This window comes from Opisthocomus hoazin, chromosome 35 (genome assembly GCF_030867145.1).
Source record: "Opisthocomus hoazin isolate bOpiHoa1 chromosome 35, bOpiHoa1.hap1, whole genome shotgun sequence".
Lineage (NCBI taxonomy): Eukaryota > Metazoa > Chordata > Aves > Opisthocomiformes > Opisthocomidae > Opisthocomus > Opisthocomus hoazin.
In genome coordinates, this window is record NC_134448.1 from 2,973,238 (window position 1) to 2,992,789 (window position 19,552).

Below are 19,552 nucleotides of genomic sequence, written 5' to 3' on the forward strand. Positions count from 1 at the left end.
GGAAAGTTCTTCAGATGGTTTTATTACGAAATGTTAATTGCTTTTTCCCGTTAAAACAACCAAATTTGAAGGGAGAAGCAACTCTTTCTTGCTTTTCTCTTGGCAGTGACATCCAAACCAGGATCGTCCGCGGTACCGAACGCAACCCAGGCATCCTCCCCGGCTCAGACGCAGGCGCCGCAGCAGCCCCTCCCGTCCGCGCAGACGACGCATTCCTTCCCTTCCGTCACCCCCGACCTCATCGTTCAGACCCCGGTAATGACGATGGTGCCTCCGCAACCTCCTGTGCCGCCTCCGCCTGCTCCTCAGGCCCCCGCGCTGCCGGCCCCGGCTCCCCAGCCCATCCAGCCTCACCCTCCCGTTATCCCGACACCCGCCCAGCCCGTGAAGGTGAGTGATTCCCTAATTATCTTAACGCGATGGCTTAAATGATCTTCACGGTGTCGAAATGGTGCGGTCGGTCAAGCGGTCGCCCTTTGCTTTGCCGGTCGAGTCTTATTTGAAGGTGAACAGCAGCAGTTTGGTCAAAAATTTCATGGTTTGGGAAACGCGAGGAGCCTACGGTGATCCTCGCTGACACTAGTTAAAATCAGACGTGATGAATTCCACCCAGGTTTGCGTGGAAACCCTGTTCGTTCTCTTCAAACCTTCCTTCCTTGGGTTTTCTGTGACTCGGGAAGAAAATCCTGACTTGCTGCAGTGACTCAGGCCCTTGACCTTTGCTGGCACAACAGAGATAATCCGCGTGGGTTTCCGTAGAGCTCGGTACAGTCCGACAACGGCTGAATATTTCTGGAAGGGCTTCCAATGTCCTTCTTGTAGCGTTGCCGTGAGGCTCGAGCCCCTAGCGATAGCGAATCCGCGTCAACGCTACAAGAAACCCAACGGTTGGTGCCGAAAGTTGTGATGCTGAGAGTAATCTTGGTTAATTTGCTCGGTTATAGACAAAAAAAGGGGTGAAGAGGAAAGCAGACACCACGACACCGACGACCATCGACCCAATTCATGAATCATCATCGCTTCCCGCCGAGCCCAAGTCCACCAAGCTGGGTCCGCGTCGGGAAAGCAGCCGCCCGGTGAAGCCTCCAAAGAAGGACGTTCCAGACTCTCAACAACACGTGGTAGAAAAGAGTAGCAAGATATCCGAGCAGTTAAAATACTGCAGCGGGATCATCAAAGAGATGTTCGCCAAGAAACACGCTGCCTACGCCTGGCCCTTCTACAAACCTGTGGACGTGGAAGCGCTGGGACTGCACGATTATTGCGATATCATTAAACATCCCATGGATCTGAGCACAATCAAAGTAAGCTCAGGTTTAGAGGAGGGCGGGGAGGGGGAGGTCGGGGTCTGAGCAGAATTAAAAAAAAAGGTCGTTTCCTCCCCGCGCGTGCGCACCAGGCGTCTGCAGACGTCTGCCAGATTGATTTTGGCCGTCGGTTTCTGGTACGTTCGGTCTCTCTTCTTCTATCGTGGCGTTTGGGAAAAGCAAACAAGCTGGCACCCTTCCAGAAGGGCTCCTGGGAAATGCTCGCACGGGGGCTTTTTTATAGAAAATTTCCATTACTGTATAAATCTCTCTTTTAGCCCAGGAGATGGCCCCAGAGAGCAGAAATCGCAGGAAGAAGGGAATTGGGTTGAAACCAACCCCACTTTCAATTGTTTTTTAAAAATAAAGGCCCATCTTTCTGAAGCCGTCTGTCCAAGTCAGTCTTAAGCCCAGGTACTTCCCTCGAGTTTAAAATCGCTTCGTTTTAAAGAGCGTCTGCAAATTCCTCTGCGTTTCCCCTGGAAATATCAATTCGTTATTGGAGTTGTTTAATTTTAAACAGTGACTGCAGAGTCAGCCGCGTTTCCCCTTGGAGTGTTGATTCACAGTTCAGCAGCCGTAACTTTTTAGCTGGGAAACCTTAATTCCTTATTTAGAAGTCTTTAACTTTGAGTGATCCAGCATCAATTCGTAATTTAGAAGTCGAATTTTAGTTAGGAAACTGTAATTCCTTGTTCAGAAGTCTTGAACTTTTTAGTTACCAAACCTTAATTCCTTGTTGAGGGGCCTTTGAAGTTCACAGCTCCGCGGTGAGCTCCCGTGTGGGCAGTTGAAGCTCAGCCCTGACTCCTTCGCCCGCTGTGGGTCCGCGTTGTAAACCCGGACGAGGGAATTTCCCCTTCCCGCGGCCCGCTCCTTGCCGAGGTTACACCAGGCCTGAAGCCAACGAGGATCGCGGCTCTTCCTTCGTCGCGGCGTTTCAGACCCGTAGGATCTCAGTGGGCCAAACCTTGGGGACGCCGAATGAAATTCTTGGCTTTGGCTTTGGCTTTCTCCTTTCTCCTCCAGACTGGCTGGTGGTGAGCGTTAGGTCTTGCACGTCCGTTGCTGCCTGTACATCTGGCTGCCCAACTGTCTGGCAGGGCTGCGGGGCTGAGGTCACCCTTGGCAGATGTTGCCGGGCCAGCTGTTGAGCGTTCTCTGTCTTCCAGTTGTCCAACTCAACCCCGCTTTCCCAGGGAGGGAGAAGGAGGCGTGAAGCTTCTCTTGGCTCAGCTGGCGGTGCCACAGCTGGGTGCGGCGTTTGGAGGGGTGAGGGGTCATCTCAAGGCTGTCTCCATGCAGATCAGTCCTCCTAGCTCTCTGCGTAGGCTTAGGGCAGAAGCAGGTAGCTGTAGAGCAGGTCAGTGTCCTCCTAGGGTCGAGGTCCAAGCTCTAGAGTCACCAGCTTGGTTCTTGGAGGAAGGCTGAATGATGGAAAGGAGGTGAGATGGTTGGATCTTATCCCCTGCGTCCACAAAGCCTATCATCATCTTCCATCATTGGGTGAAGGACCATTGTGGTGTCCTCTGTCCTTCCAACCAGGCTACACTGTGAAGACAACTCTTGAGATCTTCCTTCTAGGGGAACGATCTGAGCAAAGCTCACCATATTCTTCCGCAAACGTGTGATCCTGGGCACGCAGGGAGGTTCAGCCCTTCTTGTTGAGGTCAGGCAGACCCAAGGTGCGTACTTACAGCCTTCAACACCACATCCCTGGTCCGGTTCTTCATCTGAACCACATAGACAGTGAGAAGGTGGCTCGGCAAGCGCGTCGTCCTCTTCTGAGCTTCACTGAGGATGCCTGTAGTCAGCTCTAATTTTTTAGAAACCAGCTGCGGTCGTTCTTTTGACCAGAACTGGTGGTTCTTTTGACCAAAGTTGGTCCTTCTTTTGACCAAAATTGCTCCTTTTGACCAAAATTAGTTGTTCCACCGTAAGGAGAAAATGGGTGCGTTAAATCCATGGGTGCCACAGAGCCGACTTTATTCAATCAATCCATTTGGTGGTGTTGGCACTGTTAGTTTTGTGGTGGTTTTTCCCTCCTCCCCCCCTTCTAGTCCAAACTGGAGAACCGGGAATACCGAGATGCTCAGGAATTTGCGGCGGACGTCCGATTGATGTTCTCCAACTGCTATAAGTACAACCCCGCTGATCATGAGGTGGTGGCCATGGCGCGGAAACTGCAGGTAAGGACGCGCGTTGTCGCTGCCTGCTTCGGTTTTCGGTCGGGGCCGACGTCTCTCTTGACGTCTTTTTCCCAGCGTAAGGGCCGTGTGGTCTTAAAAAAATGCTGATGTGGTAGAGAACGGTAAAAAAATGATCCTTTTTGCTTTGGAAGTCATGCGAGGAATGGGTTGACTCAGCCCAATTTGCTGCTTGAAACAATTATTTTATTTAATAGCGTCTGTTTTGCATCCTCTTACCTTTTTGGTAAAGGAGGAGGAAGGAAAAACGCGGCTCCACGACGTCGCTTTTCTCCCAAAAACACCTGGAGAGAAAACAAGCGACGGCACCAGCTGCATTGGGTTGCTTCAGTTACCTCTTCCGTCCTTCCTACGGTGAAGTTCTCCGCTCTCTGCTCGTTCGGATGGGTTGGTTATTAGTTAATTAGCTGCTAAAGAAGCCCCGCGCCTCGAATGAAGTCCTTGGCCTAACGCACGCGCTCCACTGCACCAAAAAACCCTCTGGGTTCCCTCGTTCCTCAGTAATTTGGAGCTGCCACGCGGGCTCGAAGCAGGAAAAGGCGCTTTGCTGCGGGTGGAGCTGGGAGAGACGGAGCTCGTGTCGGCGCCGAAGGACCACGCGGCGGAGAAACGCGGCCAAAAAGAGCTCCGACGCTGGATTTTTTTGACCCGAGCGTTTCGACGCTCACGTGACGAACACGCCGGCGTTCCCCGTATCCGTGATTTTTGGCGCTTTCTTCACTTCAGTGTGGATTTCTCCTATTTTTGTTTTCACCTCGGGATGATTGTGGGCGCGGTTATTTTCTAAAGAAATCAAGCTTTCCTGCCGTACGTCGCTCGGTCGCTCCTTAGTAACTTGGCCGGGTGATGTTTGATACCAGCGGAGCAGCCGGGAGCTGCCGTGGAGTCCCCGGAGTGGCCGCGGGCGCGTGCCGGGAGCCGGAACGCCGCCGGGAGCGGCGCGGGGACGGGCGCAGGACGTGCGCGGAGACGCGGGAGCCGAATCCGGAAGGGAAGAGGTTTCATTTGCGTGGAAGGACGAGGCGGCGGAGCTGTGGAGGCGCGGAAGGAGAAGAAAATCGGCGTGGTTGGCTTTCACCTGCGGGGTGGAGCTGGAGAGGGGGTCGGAGTTACGCCAGCGAGCACCGGAGAGATGGGGAAAACGTTAGGCTGGAGAAGAAGGTGTTTGCTTGGGGGAAAAACTGCTAGGTTGGGGGAAAAACTATTAATTTGGGGGGAAAAAAGCTATTAATGTGAGGGGGGAAACTAATAATTTTGGGAGAAAACTGAATTTTGAGGAAAAGCTATCAGTTTGGGGAAAAAAACTTAATTTGGGAGGGGAACTATTAATTTTGGGGAAAAACTATTAATTTGGGAAAAGACCTATTAATTTGGGGGAAAAACTAGCAATTGGGGGGAACTGTTTTTTGGGAGAAGCTATTAATTTGGGGGGGAACTATTAAATTTGGGGGAAAACTATTAACTGGGGGAAAAAAACTTTTAATTTTGGGGACAAAACATTAATTTTTGGTGGGGAAACTACCAGCTTGGAGGACATTTGGCTCGAGAACCAACCAAAAAAAAGAGGAGGAACTGGTTATTAGTAGCTGTATTATTATTATTAGCTGTATATTAATAGTACGGAGCCCTGGCCCAGGCTGCCCAGGGAGGCTGGGGAGTCTCCTTCTCTGGAGATATTCCAGCCCCGCCTGGACGTGGTGCTGTGCCCCCTGCTCTGGGTGACCCTGCTTGGGCAGGGGGTGGCACTGGGGGACCGCAGAGGTCCCTGCCAACCCCCCCCATGCTGGGGTTCTGTTTGGGCCGGTTGAGTTGAAGATACGATTACACGCTCAGTAACTGCGTGGTTCAGTTTGCTTTTGGTGTGAATTTAGCAGAATTCCGCATCTCATTCATGTTTTTGGAGGGATTTGGTGGGAAGCAGCCACCCAGAAAACCCGACGCTCCCACTCCAGCCGCTCTTCGCTTCTCGTCTGGGTCTCACAAAGAACGTCGCGGCCTCTTCCCGCAACGCCGTGGAGCCGTTTCCAACCAGCGGCAGAAGGAATCGGGTCGGTAATTCCCGGCGCTCTGGTCGCGGGGTGAAGAACTGCGGGGAAACTCGCGGCTTTGCTCTGTTTTCACCCCGTTTCACGGAGGGAAAGTCCTCAGCGCGTCTGGAAAATCCTGGACCGAGGGCTTTGTGAAACGAGGATTTCACCCACGTCGATCCTGCGGGTGGGCTCGGGAACACGTCCCTGCACGGAGCCACCGCTCGGGGAAACTTCGATTTCTGACGTAAAGATGAAAAAAGTGGGGTTTGGATGTCCTAGTCCCCAAAAAACAGGCGTGAAATAGCCAAGTGGCCCCGTCGCGGCGACGCCGACAGAGGTGGGTGCCGAAACGCTGCCTGGCGCCCGCTCCCCAGCTGGCTGAGCGCGAGGCGGCTCCTCTCCACCTGCTTTTCTGGTGCCCAAGAAATCAAATCGAAGAAGATTTCGGAAAGAAAAACGAAATGCGGGAGGTTTCTGGAGCACGGCTGAGGTTTGGAAACAGGGCGGAGGATTCATGTTGGGACGTGAGTCCCCCGTAAGTAATCTACGCGGCGTCTTGCTGAAGAACGAGCCGCCCTCGCTGCCTGCTGTGTTCTCCCTCCGCCCTGGAAACAAAAACCTCTAAAATAACTCGGGGTTTTTTTGCTTTTTTCCATCATCCAAGATGAGTTCTTGGATTTTCAGGATTAGTGCCAACTCGTGGTTGAGGTTTACGGCAAATCCATAGGGAACACCCTTGAGATCACAACCACGCTCGTAGTCTCCTGCTTTGCCAAACCTTGTGTTATTTATTTCCCCCCTTGTCTTTTCAGGACGTGTTCGAGATGCGCTTTGCCAAGATGCCGGATGAACCGGAAGAACCTGTGATTCCGGCTTCTTCTCCCGTGGTGGTGCCGCCTCCCGCCAAGGTGGCTCCCCCCTCGTCTAGCGACAGCAGCAGCGACAGCTCCTCCGACAGCGACAGCTCATCGGATGACTCCGAGGAAGAGCGAGCTCAGCGGTTAGCGGAGCTCCAGGAGCAGGTACCGTGGCCGTCGTGATGGACCGGGGCCGGCCAACGTGTCCTTCTCCTTGAACTTGGTGGCCTTGGGGGCTTTGCTCAAAGCCGTAGACTTTCTTAGCTGTGCAGTAGTGACCGTCAGCCACAAAGTATTCCAAAATCAGTAGTTTTAAAGTGAAGCACGAAGGAATCGGTGTTTTTCAGGACGGTTCTTCAAGTTCTGTTGGGACGCGCAAGGTGATCCCCAACGGTGGGAGTTTGCTGCTGGCGCTTGGGTGGAACGTGAAGCGTTCCGTATTTTTTGGCCTCAAGTTGCACCAGGGGAGGTTTAGATTGGATATTGGGAAAAATTCCGTTGCTGAAAGAGTGGTCAGGCCTTGGCCCAGGCTGCCCAGGGCGGTGGGGGAGTCCCCATCCCTGGAGGGGTTCAGAAGCCGCGTAGATGTGGGACTTTGGGCTATGGTTTAGCAGGCGTGGTGGGGTTGGGGTGACGGTTGGACTGGAAGATCTTAGAGGTCTTGCCCAGCCTTGATGACGCTGGGTGTCTTCTGAGCAGGCAGGACACTCCAGGGCTGGAGCCAGGATTTACCCCGCGCGGGGAAAGCCTGTGAGATAACGAGCAGCGCTCCAACCTGTAGCCTAATTTCCCCGTTCGTGGCGTCGTTAGTGCTGGTAATTAAAGCCTCGCTAGAAGCGAGCAGCCCGCTTCTGCCTTAGCGGGAGGAAATAGCTATAAGGGCGTTGTGCGCACGGTGGTCAGCACTTTAATATCCAAAAATTATGATGTGAAGAACCAAATTAATTAGTAGTAAGAGATAAGAAAGCGTTAGGCAGTAGAGAAAAACATGTTAATTAGCGAAGAAGAGGAGGAGGTGCTGGGCAAAAGTATCTTGATGCTGTGCGTGTCTGCCTCGCAGCTTAAAGCGGTGCATGAACAGCTTGCGGCCCTGTCCCAGCCCCAGCAGAACAAACCAAAGAAAAAAGAGAAAGACAAGAAGGAGAAGAAGAAAGAGAAGCACAAAAAGAAGGAGGAGCTGGAAGACGCCAAGAAAAGCAAAGCCAAGGAACCGCAGCCCAAGAAGGCCAAGAAGAGCAACAGCAACAGCAGTACCTCCAGGTCAGCCCTGTCCCTCTTCCACCACGTAATCCGTGCGTTTGACACCACGGCGCTTCTTTATTTCTCTTCGATAATTAACTTAATGACTCGCAGGATTCTTAACGAGTAACGCTGTCGTTAGGGCTGGCTTGGGGCAGGCCCCTCGCCTCCGGAGGCGTTGCTCGGGGTCACGTCCCAACCACCAGTTCCGCTCCGGTTTTCAGGACCAGTTCTTTCCCGCGTGGCTGCTGTGAACACCCCGAATATGGGAAAGAGGGGAAAAAACCCTGCATGGAGTCGCTCTGTTGGCTCTAAAATCCTCGAATCCTCTCATTTTCCCTCCCTCTCCCGTTCTTTGAGGGAGCTGTAGGTTTTAAATCAGAGGTAGGACGCCGAGAGCAGAGTCTCTGCTGCCTGTCAGCTGCCGGCTCAGAGGGGAGAGGCAGGATCTTGGCGTTGAACCTGAGGCGTAGAGGAGTTGTTCGGCATGTGTAGCTCTGCCGAGGTGAAAATTAAGAAAGAGGGAAATAATGAGCGAGAGCTTGGAGCCTGCCTCCGTCCCCGGGCCTCACCGTGGCGTTCAGTGCGTTCAGACTTTGAGTAAACCCCGGCGGGCCCGGCAGCGGATTAATTTAGGGAAATGGCCTGTCTGTGACACCATTAACCTCAGCCCTGACTCATTCTGGGGCATTTTTCTGCCCAGGCTTCATTTATTAACTGCGTTGGCGCTGAATCCGCTGCGGATGGGGAGAGAAATACCTACAAATTGACCTCCCGTCAGTTCTGAAGTGCCCCAAGTGTGGATAACCCCGATGGTGATGTCAGGGAGTCCCCTTAGCTGGGTTTTTCCCTTCTTAAAAACGTGGTTTTTTACGGATGCTGGGTTTTATTTCTCCGTACGGAACGTCAGCCCAACCTCTTGCCTTTCCTGGCAAGAAACAGGCAGCATTGGTCGAGCCTTGGTCCATCCGAGTGCAGATGTGAGGAGTTCCACTCCGGAGCTGCTCCTGATTTTTTGAATGATCTTGAGCAGCTCATCTCTTTGGGAGGGCAAACACTGGGACGGGCAGCTTGGCTTTGGGTGTCCAACAGCAGGTTGAACTCAGCTTTCTTGTCTAATGGTGGATTGAGCTCAGCCATCCTGTCCAAGAGCAAGTTGAGCTCAGCTTTCCCATCTGACAGCGGGTCAAGCTCAGCTTTCTTGTCCAAGAGCAAGCTGAGCTCAACTTTCTCATCTAACAGCAGGGTTGAGTTCAGCTTTCTTGTCTGTCAATGGGGTGAGCTCGGCCTTCTTGTCCAAGAGCAAGCTGAGCTCAACTGTCTTGTCCAACAGTGGGTTGAGCTCGGCCTTCTTGTCCAAGAGCAAGCTGAGCTCAACTTTCTCATCTAAGAGTGAGTTGTCTGTCAATGGGGTGAGCTCAACTTTCTTGTCCAAGAGCAAGCTGAGCTCAACTTTCTTGTCTAACAGCGGGCTTGAGCTCAGCCATCTTGTCTGAGAGCCAGCTGAGCTCAACTTTCTTGTTTATCAACGGGCTGAGCTCAGCTTTCTTGTCCAAGAGCAATCTGAGCTCAGCCTTCTTGTCCAGCAGTGGGTTGAGGTTGGCCCTCTTGTCCAAGAGGAAGTTGAGCTCGACCTTCTTGTCCAAGAGCAAGTTGAGCTCAACTTGCTCATCTAACAGTGGGTTGAGCTCAGCTTTCTGCATCCCAGCCCTGTCGTTGAGCTTCAAGCTCAAGCTGTAAATGAGAGAGATGCTCGTTTCCAGGACAGAAAGTAAAAGTATTAAAACCGGAGTGATGTTAGTGGTGACGCTGAAGAGCTTAGATGCAAGCGGCTGCTTTTTGGCATTGCGGTCCGTTGTGTAATAACGCTTTATAATTGTTCTTAAGTAGTAAGAAGGAGCCTGTGATGGTGAAGAACAGCAAGCCCCCTCCAGCCTACGAGTCCGAGGAGGAGGAGAAGTGTAAACCCATGTCCTACGAGGAGAAGAGGCAGCTGAGCCTGGACATTAATAAACTCCCCGGTGAGAAGCTGGGCCGAGTCGTTCATATCATCCAGTCGAGAGAACCCTCGCTCAAAAACTCCAATCCCGATGAGATCGAGATTGACTTTGAGACGTTAAAACCGTCCACCTTGCGGGAGCTGGAGAGATACGTGACGTCGTGTTTACGGAAGAAGAGGAAACCGCAAGGTACCTTTGAGCCTCAGACTTGGGTTTTTTCCTCCTTCTTCCAGCGACGTGTTCCCGCTCTGGAGATGGAGACGGGTGGGGGAAAAAAGCCGTGGGCAAGGATTTATCCGGTGGAAGAGAGGATTTTATTGAAGCGTTGCTCTTTAATGGCACGGCAGTGGGTGTGAGATCCCGCCGCGGGGCGGGAATTTGGTGGCACTGATTCCTCTGTCCCCTCAAAACATTGAGATTTTAATTGCAATTAATACCACCAGCGGCTCGTTCCAATCCCGACGCAAGTGATGAGTTGTAAACCCATTAACGATCTTGCTGACGAGCGGTGGAGCTTTGGGTTGGGGCGGGGGAAAGCCGAGTTCCTCCCCCTCGGCACCCGTGGGACGCCGAGTCCTGGGCGGACGTCGGGTGCCGGGGGTTTGCTCCGGAGCTGGGCGGGATCCGGGCCAGGGGACGCCCTGCGCCTCCGCCTCTGGAGGCAAAGAGGAGCTTTTCCCTTCCGCAGTGCACCTGGGCTGAGATTTTAATGGGTATTTTAATATATTCTGACACACTTGAACCTATTTCAATCTATTTTAATATTGAACTCTATTTTAAATCTTCTGTTTTAAATCATTTAAAATTGTAAAATCATCTGTTTAAAATCATAGTTTTAAATCATCTATTTTAAATCATTTGAAATCATTAAATCATCTATTGTAAATAATTTTAAATCCTCAGTTTTAAGTCCTCTATTTTAAATCTTCTATTTTAAATCGTCTATTTTAAATCATCTAAAATCGTGATTTAAAATCATTCATCTTAAATCCTCTATTTTAAACCATTTTAAATCCTCTCTTTTAAATCCTCTATTTTACATCCTCTATATCTTCTATTTTAAATCATCTAAAATCGTTCTTTGAAATAATTTTAAATCATCTATTTTAAGTACTCTGTTTTAAATCCCCTATTTTAAACTATTTAAAATCGTTAAATCATCTATTTGAAGTCATTTAAAATAATCTATTTTAAGTCATCGATTGTAAATCATTTTAAATCCTCCATTTTAAATCCTCTATTTTAAATCTTCTGTTTTAAGTAAAGTTGTTAAATCATCTATTTAAAATCATTATTTTAAATCATCTATTTTAAGTCATGTAAAATAATCTATTTTAAATCATCCATTGTAGATCATTTTAAATCCCCTGTTTTAAATCCTCTATTTTAAATCTTCTGTTTTAAATCATCTAAAGTCGTGATTTTAAATCATCTATTTTAAATCCTCTATTTTAAATCATTTAAAATTGTTACATCGTCTGTTTTAAATCATTTTAAATTCTCTGTTTTAAATCCTCTACAATTGTTATTTTAAATCATATAAAATAATCTATTTTAAGTCATTTTAAATCCTCTGTTTTAAACCTTCCCTTTTAAATACATTTTATACCCGTTTTTATCCTTAATCCATGTAAAGCCACGTACTTCATACCAAAAACCCGTCGTTCCTAATGGCCGAGGCCCGGAGAAACACTTTTTGTTTTACTGGTTTTATTTTACTGGGTTTACTGGGAAGCGCTGGGGGGTTCTCCTGGCCGGGGGCTGACGGTGACCCGCCAGGGTGAGTCCGCGTGGGAGAGAAGCCCGGCGGCACCCCGGGAGCGCTCGTGACCCAGCAAAACCTCCCGAAAATATTTTCATGTGGGGGTTCGGCAAAGGCTCCGGCACCACCAGGGGCTTCGGCCGTGCCGGGGCCGTGGCTCTGCCCCGTTTTGTCCTCATTTAAGCTCTTAAAAATACCCAGACCAGGTAATTTTACCATTTTATCCTTTTCCGCTGCCTCAGCCCCTGCCACCTCCGGAGACCGAGGAATTGGGGCAGCTTCAAAAAACAAAAGTGCCTTTTCCGCCCCGCGGTGCGCAGCCGCGCAGGGTGAAGCGCGAGCAGGGTGGAGGAGAAGCCCCCCCCAGCCTTAGGCCGGCCCACACAGCCGGGACCCCCCCGGGGGGGTTCAGAGGATGAGAAGCGACGCCGGGACCCCCCCCCCTGTCACGCTCCACCCCCCCAAAAATCATCCTCGGAGACCCCCGCCAGCGCGGCAGCGGGGTTACAGCTCGGCCGGGCCCATCCGCGGGGACACGGGCGGCGGGAGCGAGCAGCACTCTGGGGGTGGGGGGGCGTGTGAATTAATTAACCGTTAACGACGGCGGGCTGTTGTCTCCTTGCAGCGGAGAAGGTGGATGTGGTTGCTGGCTCCTCGAAGATGAAGGGGTTCTCCTCCTCCGAGTCGGAGAGCACCAGCGAGTCCAGCTCCTCCGACAGCGAAGATTCGGAAACAGGTTAGCCGCAGCTTCTTTCCCGCCTCGGTCCTAGGCCTGCCTTCTGTATAAATAAATACGTTTTCAGTCCTGGCTCGGTCTTTTAATTTTGATTTTTTTTTTTAATTATGACAATGATTTGAATTTTTTTCTTTTTTTTTTTTTTTTTTTTTGCTTTTCTAATGAAAAAAACCCCAGTCGACGCGGCCGCGCGGGGTTTGGGCTCGGGAGCAGTAGCGATGTCTCTGGCAGTTCTTCCACCGGGAACGCTGCTTTTTCCGAAGCTTTTTCTTGCTGAGCTGGGATGGGAGGCAAAAAACCCCAACGCTCTTTGTCTGATTAACGGCCTGAATTTGTCGCTTTAGAAAAACGCAGTGGTTTTCCCTCGAAAGAGAGGTATAAAAAGTGCTCACGCGCCCGCTTGTGCCGCAGAGGACAGGGAAGAACTGAGAAAGCAGGGTTGTATGTGTAAAATCCTTATTTTTCTGGGCAGGTCTCGGAAAAAAAAGGATTTAAAATTCAATTTATAGTTTTAAGTCACCGGAGGGGGCTTTTGCTCCGCATGAACTCTTTCCATCTCCCTTGTCCCACCATGGTCCGGGCTGAAATTAAGCTGTTTTCCCGTTCTTAATTATTGATGCTTTCCTCGCCGGTGTCGCCGCCGCGGTGTCTGGGCAGCAGCGCTCGCGGTGTCACTCGTGGATGGTTTTTCTTCCGAGCTGCTCTCCCAGCTCGGCCTCCGGAGGTTCAGCTGGGCTTTTCCCAGTCAATGGTAGGACTTAAGCGTCCTCCACCCAGTTAGGAAACGGGGTGGCACGCATGGCGGAGAATAATCTGAATTTCTTTGCGTCGCTGGGTTGGGCAAAATGGAGTGCGAAAAGGAGCAGAAATCCCCCCCAAAATTAAACAAAACCCCTAAAAATAAAGCAGGATTGATGGGACTCGCCTTCGGGCTGGTGCTGGGCAGCGCTTCGCAGCCATCCTCGCCTTTTTAGGGATGGGTTTGTCAGGAAGGAGCCCGGAATCTGAGCTCTTTGAACAGATTTCGCTGTTATAATGTGTTTTTAGTAGGATTGGGGTATTTTTAATTAAAGGACGTGGAAGGGTTTTGACACGGAGTGTTTCAGGGTGACTCTTGGCAAGTGGAAAATAAAATTATTAGGTGCTAAATTCTCCACTTGGTTGATGGGGGAAAGCCAAACCTGCTGCATTTCTGCTCTTAAATGCCTTTTTATCCGATTTCTCTTCGTTTCTGCCAAGCTCGCAAGCGCGGCAACCAAAATAAACCGATGGGGTTTCCCCGCCCCACCTTACCGCGTAGCCGTAACCTTGGCCAACGCCAACTCTTCCCAGCTCCAGAGGCTTCATCCCGGTGTCTCATTTCCCAGCGGATCCCATCAAGTTGTCCCTCTAAACCCCTCCCCTCCAACGCCCAAAATGGCGATTTAGTTCAAATTCTCGCTTTCTTTTTCCGCCCCCAAAGCTGATGATGGATCCTCAACCGGATAGCGGGATCCTCCACCGGGTTGCATTTGGGGCGGTGATTTATAGGAATGATCTCAGGGATCCTTCCGGAGCGCCGTGGTGGGATTACGTGGTCTAAGGTGGGCATATTTGGGATGCGCTGGTGCCAAACCCTGCTCGTTTTAACGAGCCGCGCTAATTAAAACCTACGAAGGCACCAAAATCTCCTCCCGCGGTGGCAAAACCAGCTTCCGCCGGGGCAGGAGAGGTGTTTTTTGGAGTGGTTCTCCCCGAACGGTGGCTGGGTGGATGTGGGGAAGCGCGGGTTGCTCTCACGAGTTTTTAAATTCTTTTGTCTTTTTTTTGGCTGCTTCCCCCCAAATCCGACGTCTTTCCGGCGTTTTCCGCCCGGGCTGTGAGCGTTAGGGGTTCATTTGGCCGACGTAGACCGACGTTATCCGGGCTGAGCTCCCGCTCTGGTACTCGGAAAAGGCTTAACCAGCGCGGCCCCAGCACGGATACCCTCGGTCTACGCTGGAGTTGTCATCATCGGGGGATGAATCTGACCCATAACACCTTGGGTAGGAGCTTAATTAAGAGAATTCATCTCTTTTTGGTCAATTAATTGCCAATGCCGATGGGTTTTTGCTCTCCTAAACCAGTTTTTCCTCCCCTTTGTGATAAATTACCCAGTGAAAACCCTTGGCCGCAGGGATTCACGTGATACCCCGTAGATCTCCACCCTGCTATTTGCCAACGTTACCAGTCAATCTCTTTTAAGTTAGATTTTAAGACCTTTTGAGGTGCTTGAAGACGTTTCAAGACCTTTTAAAAGACCTTTTGAGATGCTTAAAGACGTTTTAAGACGTTTTCAGACCTTTTAAAAGACCTTTTGAGATGCTTAAAGACGTTTTAAGACATTTAAAGACTTTTTTAAAAGACCTTTTGAGATTCTTAAAGACGCTTTAAGACCTTTTAAGACACTTTAAGACATTTTAAGACCTTTTAAGACACGTTTAGACGTTTTAAGACCTTTTAAAAGACCTTTTGAGACACTTTAAGATGTTTTAAGACCTTTTAAGATGCTTTAAGATGTTTTAAGACCCTTTAACAGACCCTTTAAAAGACCTTTTGAGACACTTTAAGACGTTTTAAGACCTGTAAAGATGCTTTAAGACGTTTAAAGATCCTTTAAAAGACCTTTTGAGACGCTTTAAGATGTTTAAAGACCCTTTAAAAGACCTTTTCAGATGCATTAAGACGTTTAAAGACCCTTTAAAAGACCTTTTGAGATGCTTTAAGATGTTTAAAGACCCTTTAAAAGAGTTTTTGAGACGCTTTAAGACGTTTTAAGACCTTTTAAGGTTGTTCAAGACGTTTTAAGACCTTTTAAAAGACCTTTTGCAACGATTTAAGACATTTAAAGACCCTTTAAAAGACCTTTTGAGACGCTTGAAGAGGTTTTAAGACCTTTAAGGATGCTTTAAGACGTTTAAAGACCCTTTAAAAGACCTTTTGAGACACTTTAAGACGTTTTAAGACCTTTTAAAGGACCTTTTAAGACGTTATGGGACGTATTTTTGACACCGTGTGTTCGTGATGACGTTATTTTATCGACCCCAAGCGGGACGGGGCAGTTAGTTTTGTGAAATATTCATAAATTTGTTCTTTTTCCGGGACAACAATCATGGCAACGCCTGTGCTGGCTTAAGCGGAGAATTAGATTTAAAATTCGCTGGTGAGCTTCAAAATTTACCCTGCAATTTTTAAGAGGATCTGGCATCTTAACGAGCTTATTTTCTATTCATGAGGCTTTTGTTTGCCCACGGAGCCGCTGTCCGGTGGGATCGCTTTGTGAAACAGGTGTTGGTGGTTTGAAAATGGATGTTGGAACGTCGACAAGGTGGATTTTTTTGCCTCGATTTTTGCATTTGCTCGGGTTTATCATAAAAAACCCGAGGCGGGTAATGTCAAGGCGTGTAAGCAAACGCAGACGTGGTGGGATTGTAAGCTAGAATTAATTGCAATTAAGTGTAACTCCATTTTACTCTCTTGAAAGTGTGGATTTGCTGCCGGCAGCGCCTCTCCCAAGCGGTCTCTTGTGTTCTTGCAATCCAAAGCTTTAAAATCGGAATTATTACTGTTACTTTGCCCGCTTGAATCCGGGCGACGTCTCCGTCCCTCCGCGTAGCTGGCAATTAAACGTGGCGTTTTATTAAATCAAGAGCGTTTTTCTGGAAGTCTGCTGAAACTCTGAACATTGGAGGCTTCAAAGGGAACAATAATAATAATAATAATAATAATAATAATAATAATACCGGTTTTGTAGCGTAGGAGACGGGACTGAGCCTCCGCCTTGAGTGCTGAGAAACCGGAGGTGCCGATCGGGAGGGTTATACTGGTTTAACTGGTTGCAGTTAGCAATTAGTGGATGCAAATGACCCCAAACTCTGTCCTGGAAGCTTTAGGTAGGATTTTTTGGCTTGCGAACGGCCGGGATCGAGCTCTCCGAGCGTCGCGGATGTTTCTCCCGGCTTCAGGTGTTGGCGCTTGGGCTGCGGTGTAGCCAGGTTCGGCAAGCGCCGCCGTCCCGGGGCTCGGGCAACTCAAAACCTGGCTGGTTTTTGGTAGGCACCAGATTTTGGGTTATTTCACGGCAAACCGGACGGGCTCTGCCTGTTCGCCGTCACCGCTCGGCTGCGCTGGGGTGATTTCATCCCCCAGATATTCCAGGAGATGCTTGCCCAGGCCCTGAAAGAGCAGTCGGGGGAGGAAATCCCACAGCTGCGCTAATTAATAGCAGCGATTAAAACTTCGGCGATGAAATCTGAGGCTGGGGTAGTTGCTGGTCGCTGATGTAGCTTTTCTTCTGGGATTTCCCGGAGGCGTGTTGGGTTTCTCGGCTCGCTGCAGGCTGCGGCAGCGCGGTGCCGCTCCGTTCGGGGTTAGAAGTCGGGCTCGGAGCTGGCTCGGCGACGCTGGAGGACCCGTTTCTGGGCTCGCGGAGCCGCTGTCGGCAAGTAATTAGGTGCTGCTGCTAACGAGTTACGGGTCCTGTCTGCGAGAGGAGAGGCGTGGACGTAACAGCGGGCTGGGGCTTGGTGGCGTCGCGGGGCTGAAGGTCTCGCAGGTTTAATTCCGAGGTTTAAATCTGGGTTTAAATCCCAAATATCTGGATTTCATTAGCCGGGTGCCTGGGTTGAATTCGGAAGGACCCGGGTTGAATTCCTCGGAATTCGCGGGGACCCAGGTTTGCATCGCAGGGACCTGGTCTGATCCGAAAGCACCCGGGGTGGGTTTGGAGATCCCGGAGGCGCCCAGGTCCAACTGGCGAGCACCCGTGATTTCATTCAGAGCTGCCCTCGTTAAGTGCAGAGGTACCTGGGTGTAATTCGGAAATACGCCGGGTGAATTCCCAAGTGCTTGGGTTTAGTTGGCAGGAACCCGAGCTTTGATACAGAAGTGCCCAGGTTTGAGTTCAGAGGTGCCCTCCTTAAATTCAGAAGTACCGGGGTTTAATTCAGAAGTGCTCGGGTTGAATTCCCAAGGACTCGGGTTTAGTTGGCAGAGTTTTAATTTGCGAGTACTCCGAATTCCCGTGTACCTGGGTTTAATTCACGGGTATTTGGTTTTAACTCGGAACTATCAGGGCTTAATCCACAGGTAGCCAGGTTTAATTTGTGGGTACCCGGGTTTAATTCCAAGTAACTCCCGTTTAATTTGCAGACACCTGGGTTTAATTTAAAGGTTTCATCTGCAGGTACCCGAGATTTAATTCGCCAGTGCTCAGAATTTGCATGTGCCCAGGTTGAAGTCGCGGGTACCTGGGTTTAATTCACAGCTATTTGGGTTTAACTCAAAACTGTCAGGGCTTAATCTGCAGGTAGCCAGGCTTAATCCATAGGTCGCTGGGTTTAATTCAGAGTTACCTGGGTTTAATTCAAAGTTACCCCGGGTTAATTTGCAGGCACCTGGATTTAATTTAAAGGTTTCATCTGCAGGTACCCGAGATTTAATTCACCAGTGCTCAGAATTTGCATGTGCCCAGGCTTAAATCGCGGGTGCTTGGGTTTAATTCACAGCTATTTAGCTTTAATTCGAAAGTATCAGGGCTTAATCCGCAGGTAGCCAGGTTTAATCCGCAGGTAAGGATGTTTAATTTGTGGGTGCCCGGCTTTAATTCAGAGTTACCTGGGTTTGATTCAGAGTTACCTGGGTTTAATTCAGAGTTACCCAGGTTCAATTTGCAGGCACCTGGGTTTAATTTAAAGGTTTAATCCACGGGTAGCCAGGTTGAATTCCCAGATATCCAGGTTGAATTCGCAGATATCCAGGTTTAAATGACAAGACACTTGAGTTTAATTTGAAGGCACCCAGTTTTAATTTTGAGGTAGCCAGATTTAATCCGCAGGCACCCAGGTTTAATTCCTGGATGCCCCAAGTTTAAATCATGGGCACTGGAGTTTAATTCAAAGAAACCCAGTTTTAATTCGAAGGTACCCGGATTTAATCCGCAGGCACCCAAGGCTGAATTCCCAGATACCCAGGTTTAAATCACGGACACTGGAGTTTAATTCGGGGTACCCAGATTTAAGCCGCAGGCACCCAGGTTTGACCCGCAGGTACCCGCAGCTGTGGGTGCTGGCGCAGCTCCGTCCCAGCCACCGAGGTAACCCCACGCCTGCCGCGCGCCGGGTAATTGTAGTGAGCTTTAATGCTCGATCCGTGTTCCTTGGAGAGAGAGATGGAGCGATTTAACCCAACCATGGATTTATTTTGCAAGTAGATTTGTGCCTTTTGGATATAATTTGCTCCTTTGCGCCCCGTGCCCAGGCTCGGTTTCCGGGCCGTGGTGTACGGTAGGAAGGACTCCGTGCCACTCGTTGCCCTGCCACCAGTCTTCCCCTGGCTCCTCGCCACCTTTTACGCTCAACGGGAGACAGCGGGGATCCGTTAGGCTCGGCTTAGCCGCGTTCGCCCACGGCAAGGCAGCACGGCACAGATACAGGCAGGAACCGCGGCCGTGCCGGTTAAACCTTGGCTTAGAAGAACCTCAGGCCATCGTTGGCGTGCAGGCAGGGAGTCGGGCAGCGAGGCATCCCGTGGCTTTACACCGCCGTGCCGGTAACAGTGCCGAGAAAACCCCAAATCCCTTTAGTTTTACCCCAGAAACGCTTCCCGAGCACTGGGCTTGAGGTTGAGTTTCACCAACAAGACCCTCAAGTGCCGGACGGCGTCTCACGGTTCCACCGCCGCGGCCCGGTTTGCCACCGGTGCCGCGTCTTTGGCGCGGTGGAGTTGACCCGTCGAGCAGCCTTTGGGTCAAATGAGGCAAATTTTGGTGTATTGAGTGGGATTTGGAGAAGAACAGCCAATGGGGTCGTTCCTCTGGCAGCGCCGCGGTCACCGGCGTCCCCGATTTGGGAGGGGGGGTTTGTGGGGTCTGTAGGGCAGACGGAGCCTCCGCTCCCATCTCCAAGAGCAGAATTAGTTCAAATTCATCTTTTCCACCAAATAAAAACATCCCCTGCTGAATCCAGGAGGCCCTGTTGCGGCTTTGCTGCCCTAAAACCTCGTAGAAATTCCCTTTTGTATGTAAAAAAATACATTTATAACCAATATTGTATAAAGAAGTTGCTTTTTGGGTGGGGTTTTTTTGAACTCAGGTCACTTTTAGCATTTTTATAGTATTTTCCCCAAAGAAGTTTGTTATTTTCCCAGGAGACGCAGGGGGAATGATGTGGGATCGTGATTTTATTGGACTGTGTAACTGCATGTTTTTAGCCAACTTGTAATTTTAGATCTATTTTATTCCTCATTTCACCAGCCTGTTGGAGAAGGGGGATGAATTTAACTACAAACAAACTGTTTCCATAACCGCTTTTATTTAGGGTTTTTTTTTCCCCCTGCTTAACTTTGATCTGCTATAAATATAGAAATCTGTTTATTTTTTATATTCTCTCTGCATGCT

The 19,552-nt window shown here is 49.9% G+C and overlaps 1 protein-coding gene across 10 annotated transcripts in view; it reads left to right on the top strand.

Annotated features, from left to right (window-relative positions):
- Window positions 1-19,552, top strand: part of BRD4 (bromodomain containing 4) — an 81,175-nt gene that overhangs the window by 47,388 nt on the left and 14,235 nt on the right. For 8 of the 10 annotated variants that reach the window (XM_075446022.1, XM_075446027.1, XM_075446030.1 and 5 more), the window contains 7 exons: window positions 107-390; window positions 945-1,304; window positions 3,368-3,496; window positions 6,357-6,566; window positions 7,462-7,661; window positions 9,528-9,829; window positions 12,028-12,138. In XM_075446022.1, the coding sequence (XP_075302137.1) occupies window positions 107-390; window positions 945-1,304; window positions 3,368-3,496; window positions 6,357-6,566; window positions 7,462-7,661; window positions 9,528-9,829; window positions 12,028-12,138 (1,596 nt within the window). The remainder of the gene's footprint in view (window positions 1-106; window positions 391-944; window positions 1,305-3,367; window positions 3,497-6,356; window positions 6,567-7,461; window positions 7,662-9,527; window positions 9,830-12,027; window positions 12,139-19,552) is intronic. The other 2 variants (XM_075446029.1, XM_075446031.1) reach the window with 1 other exon arrangement.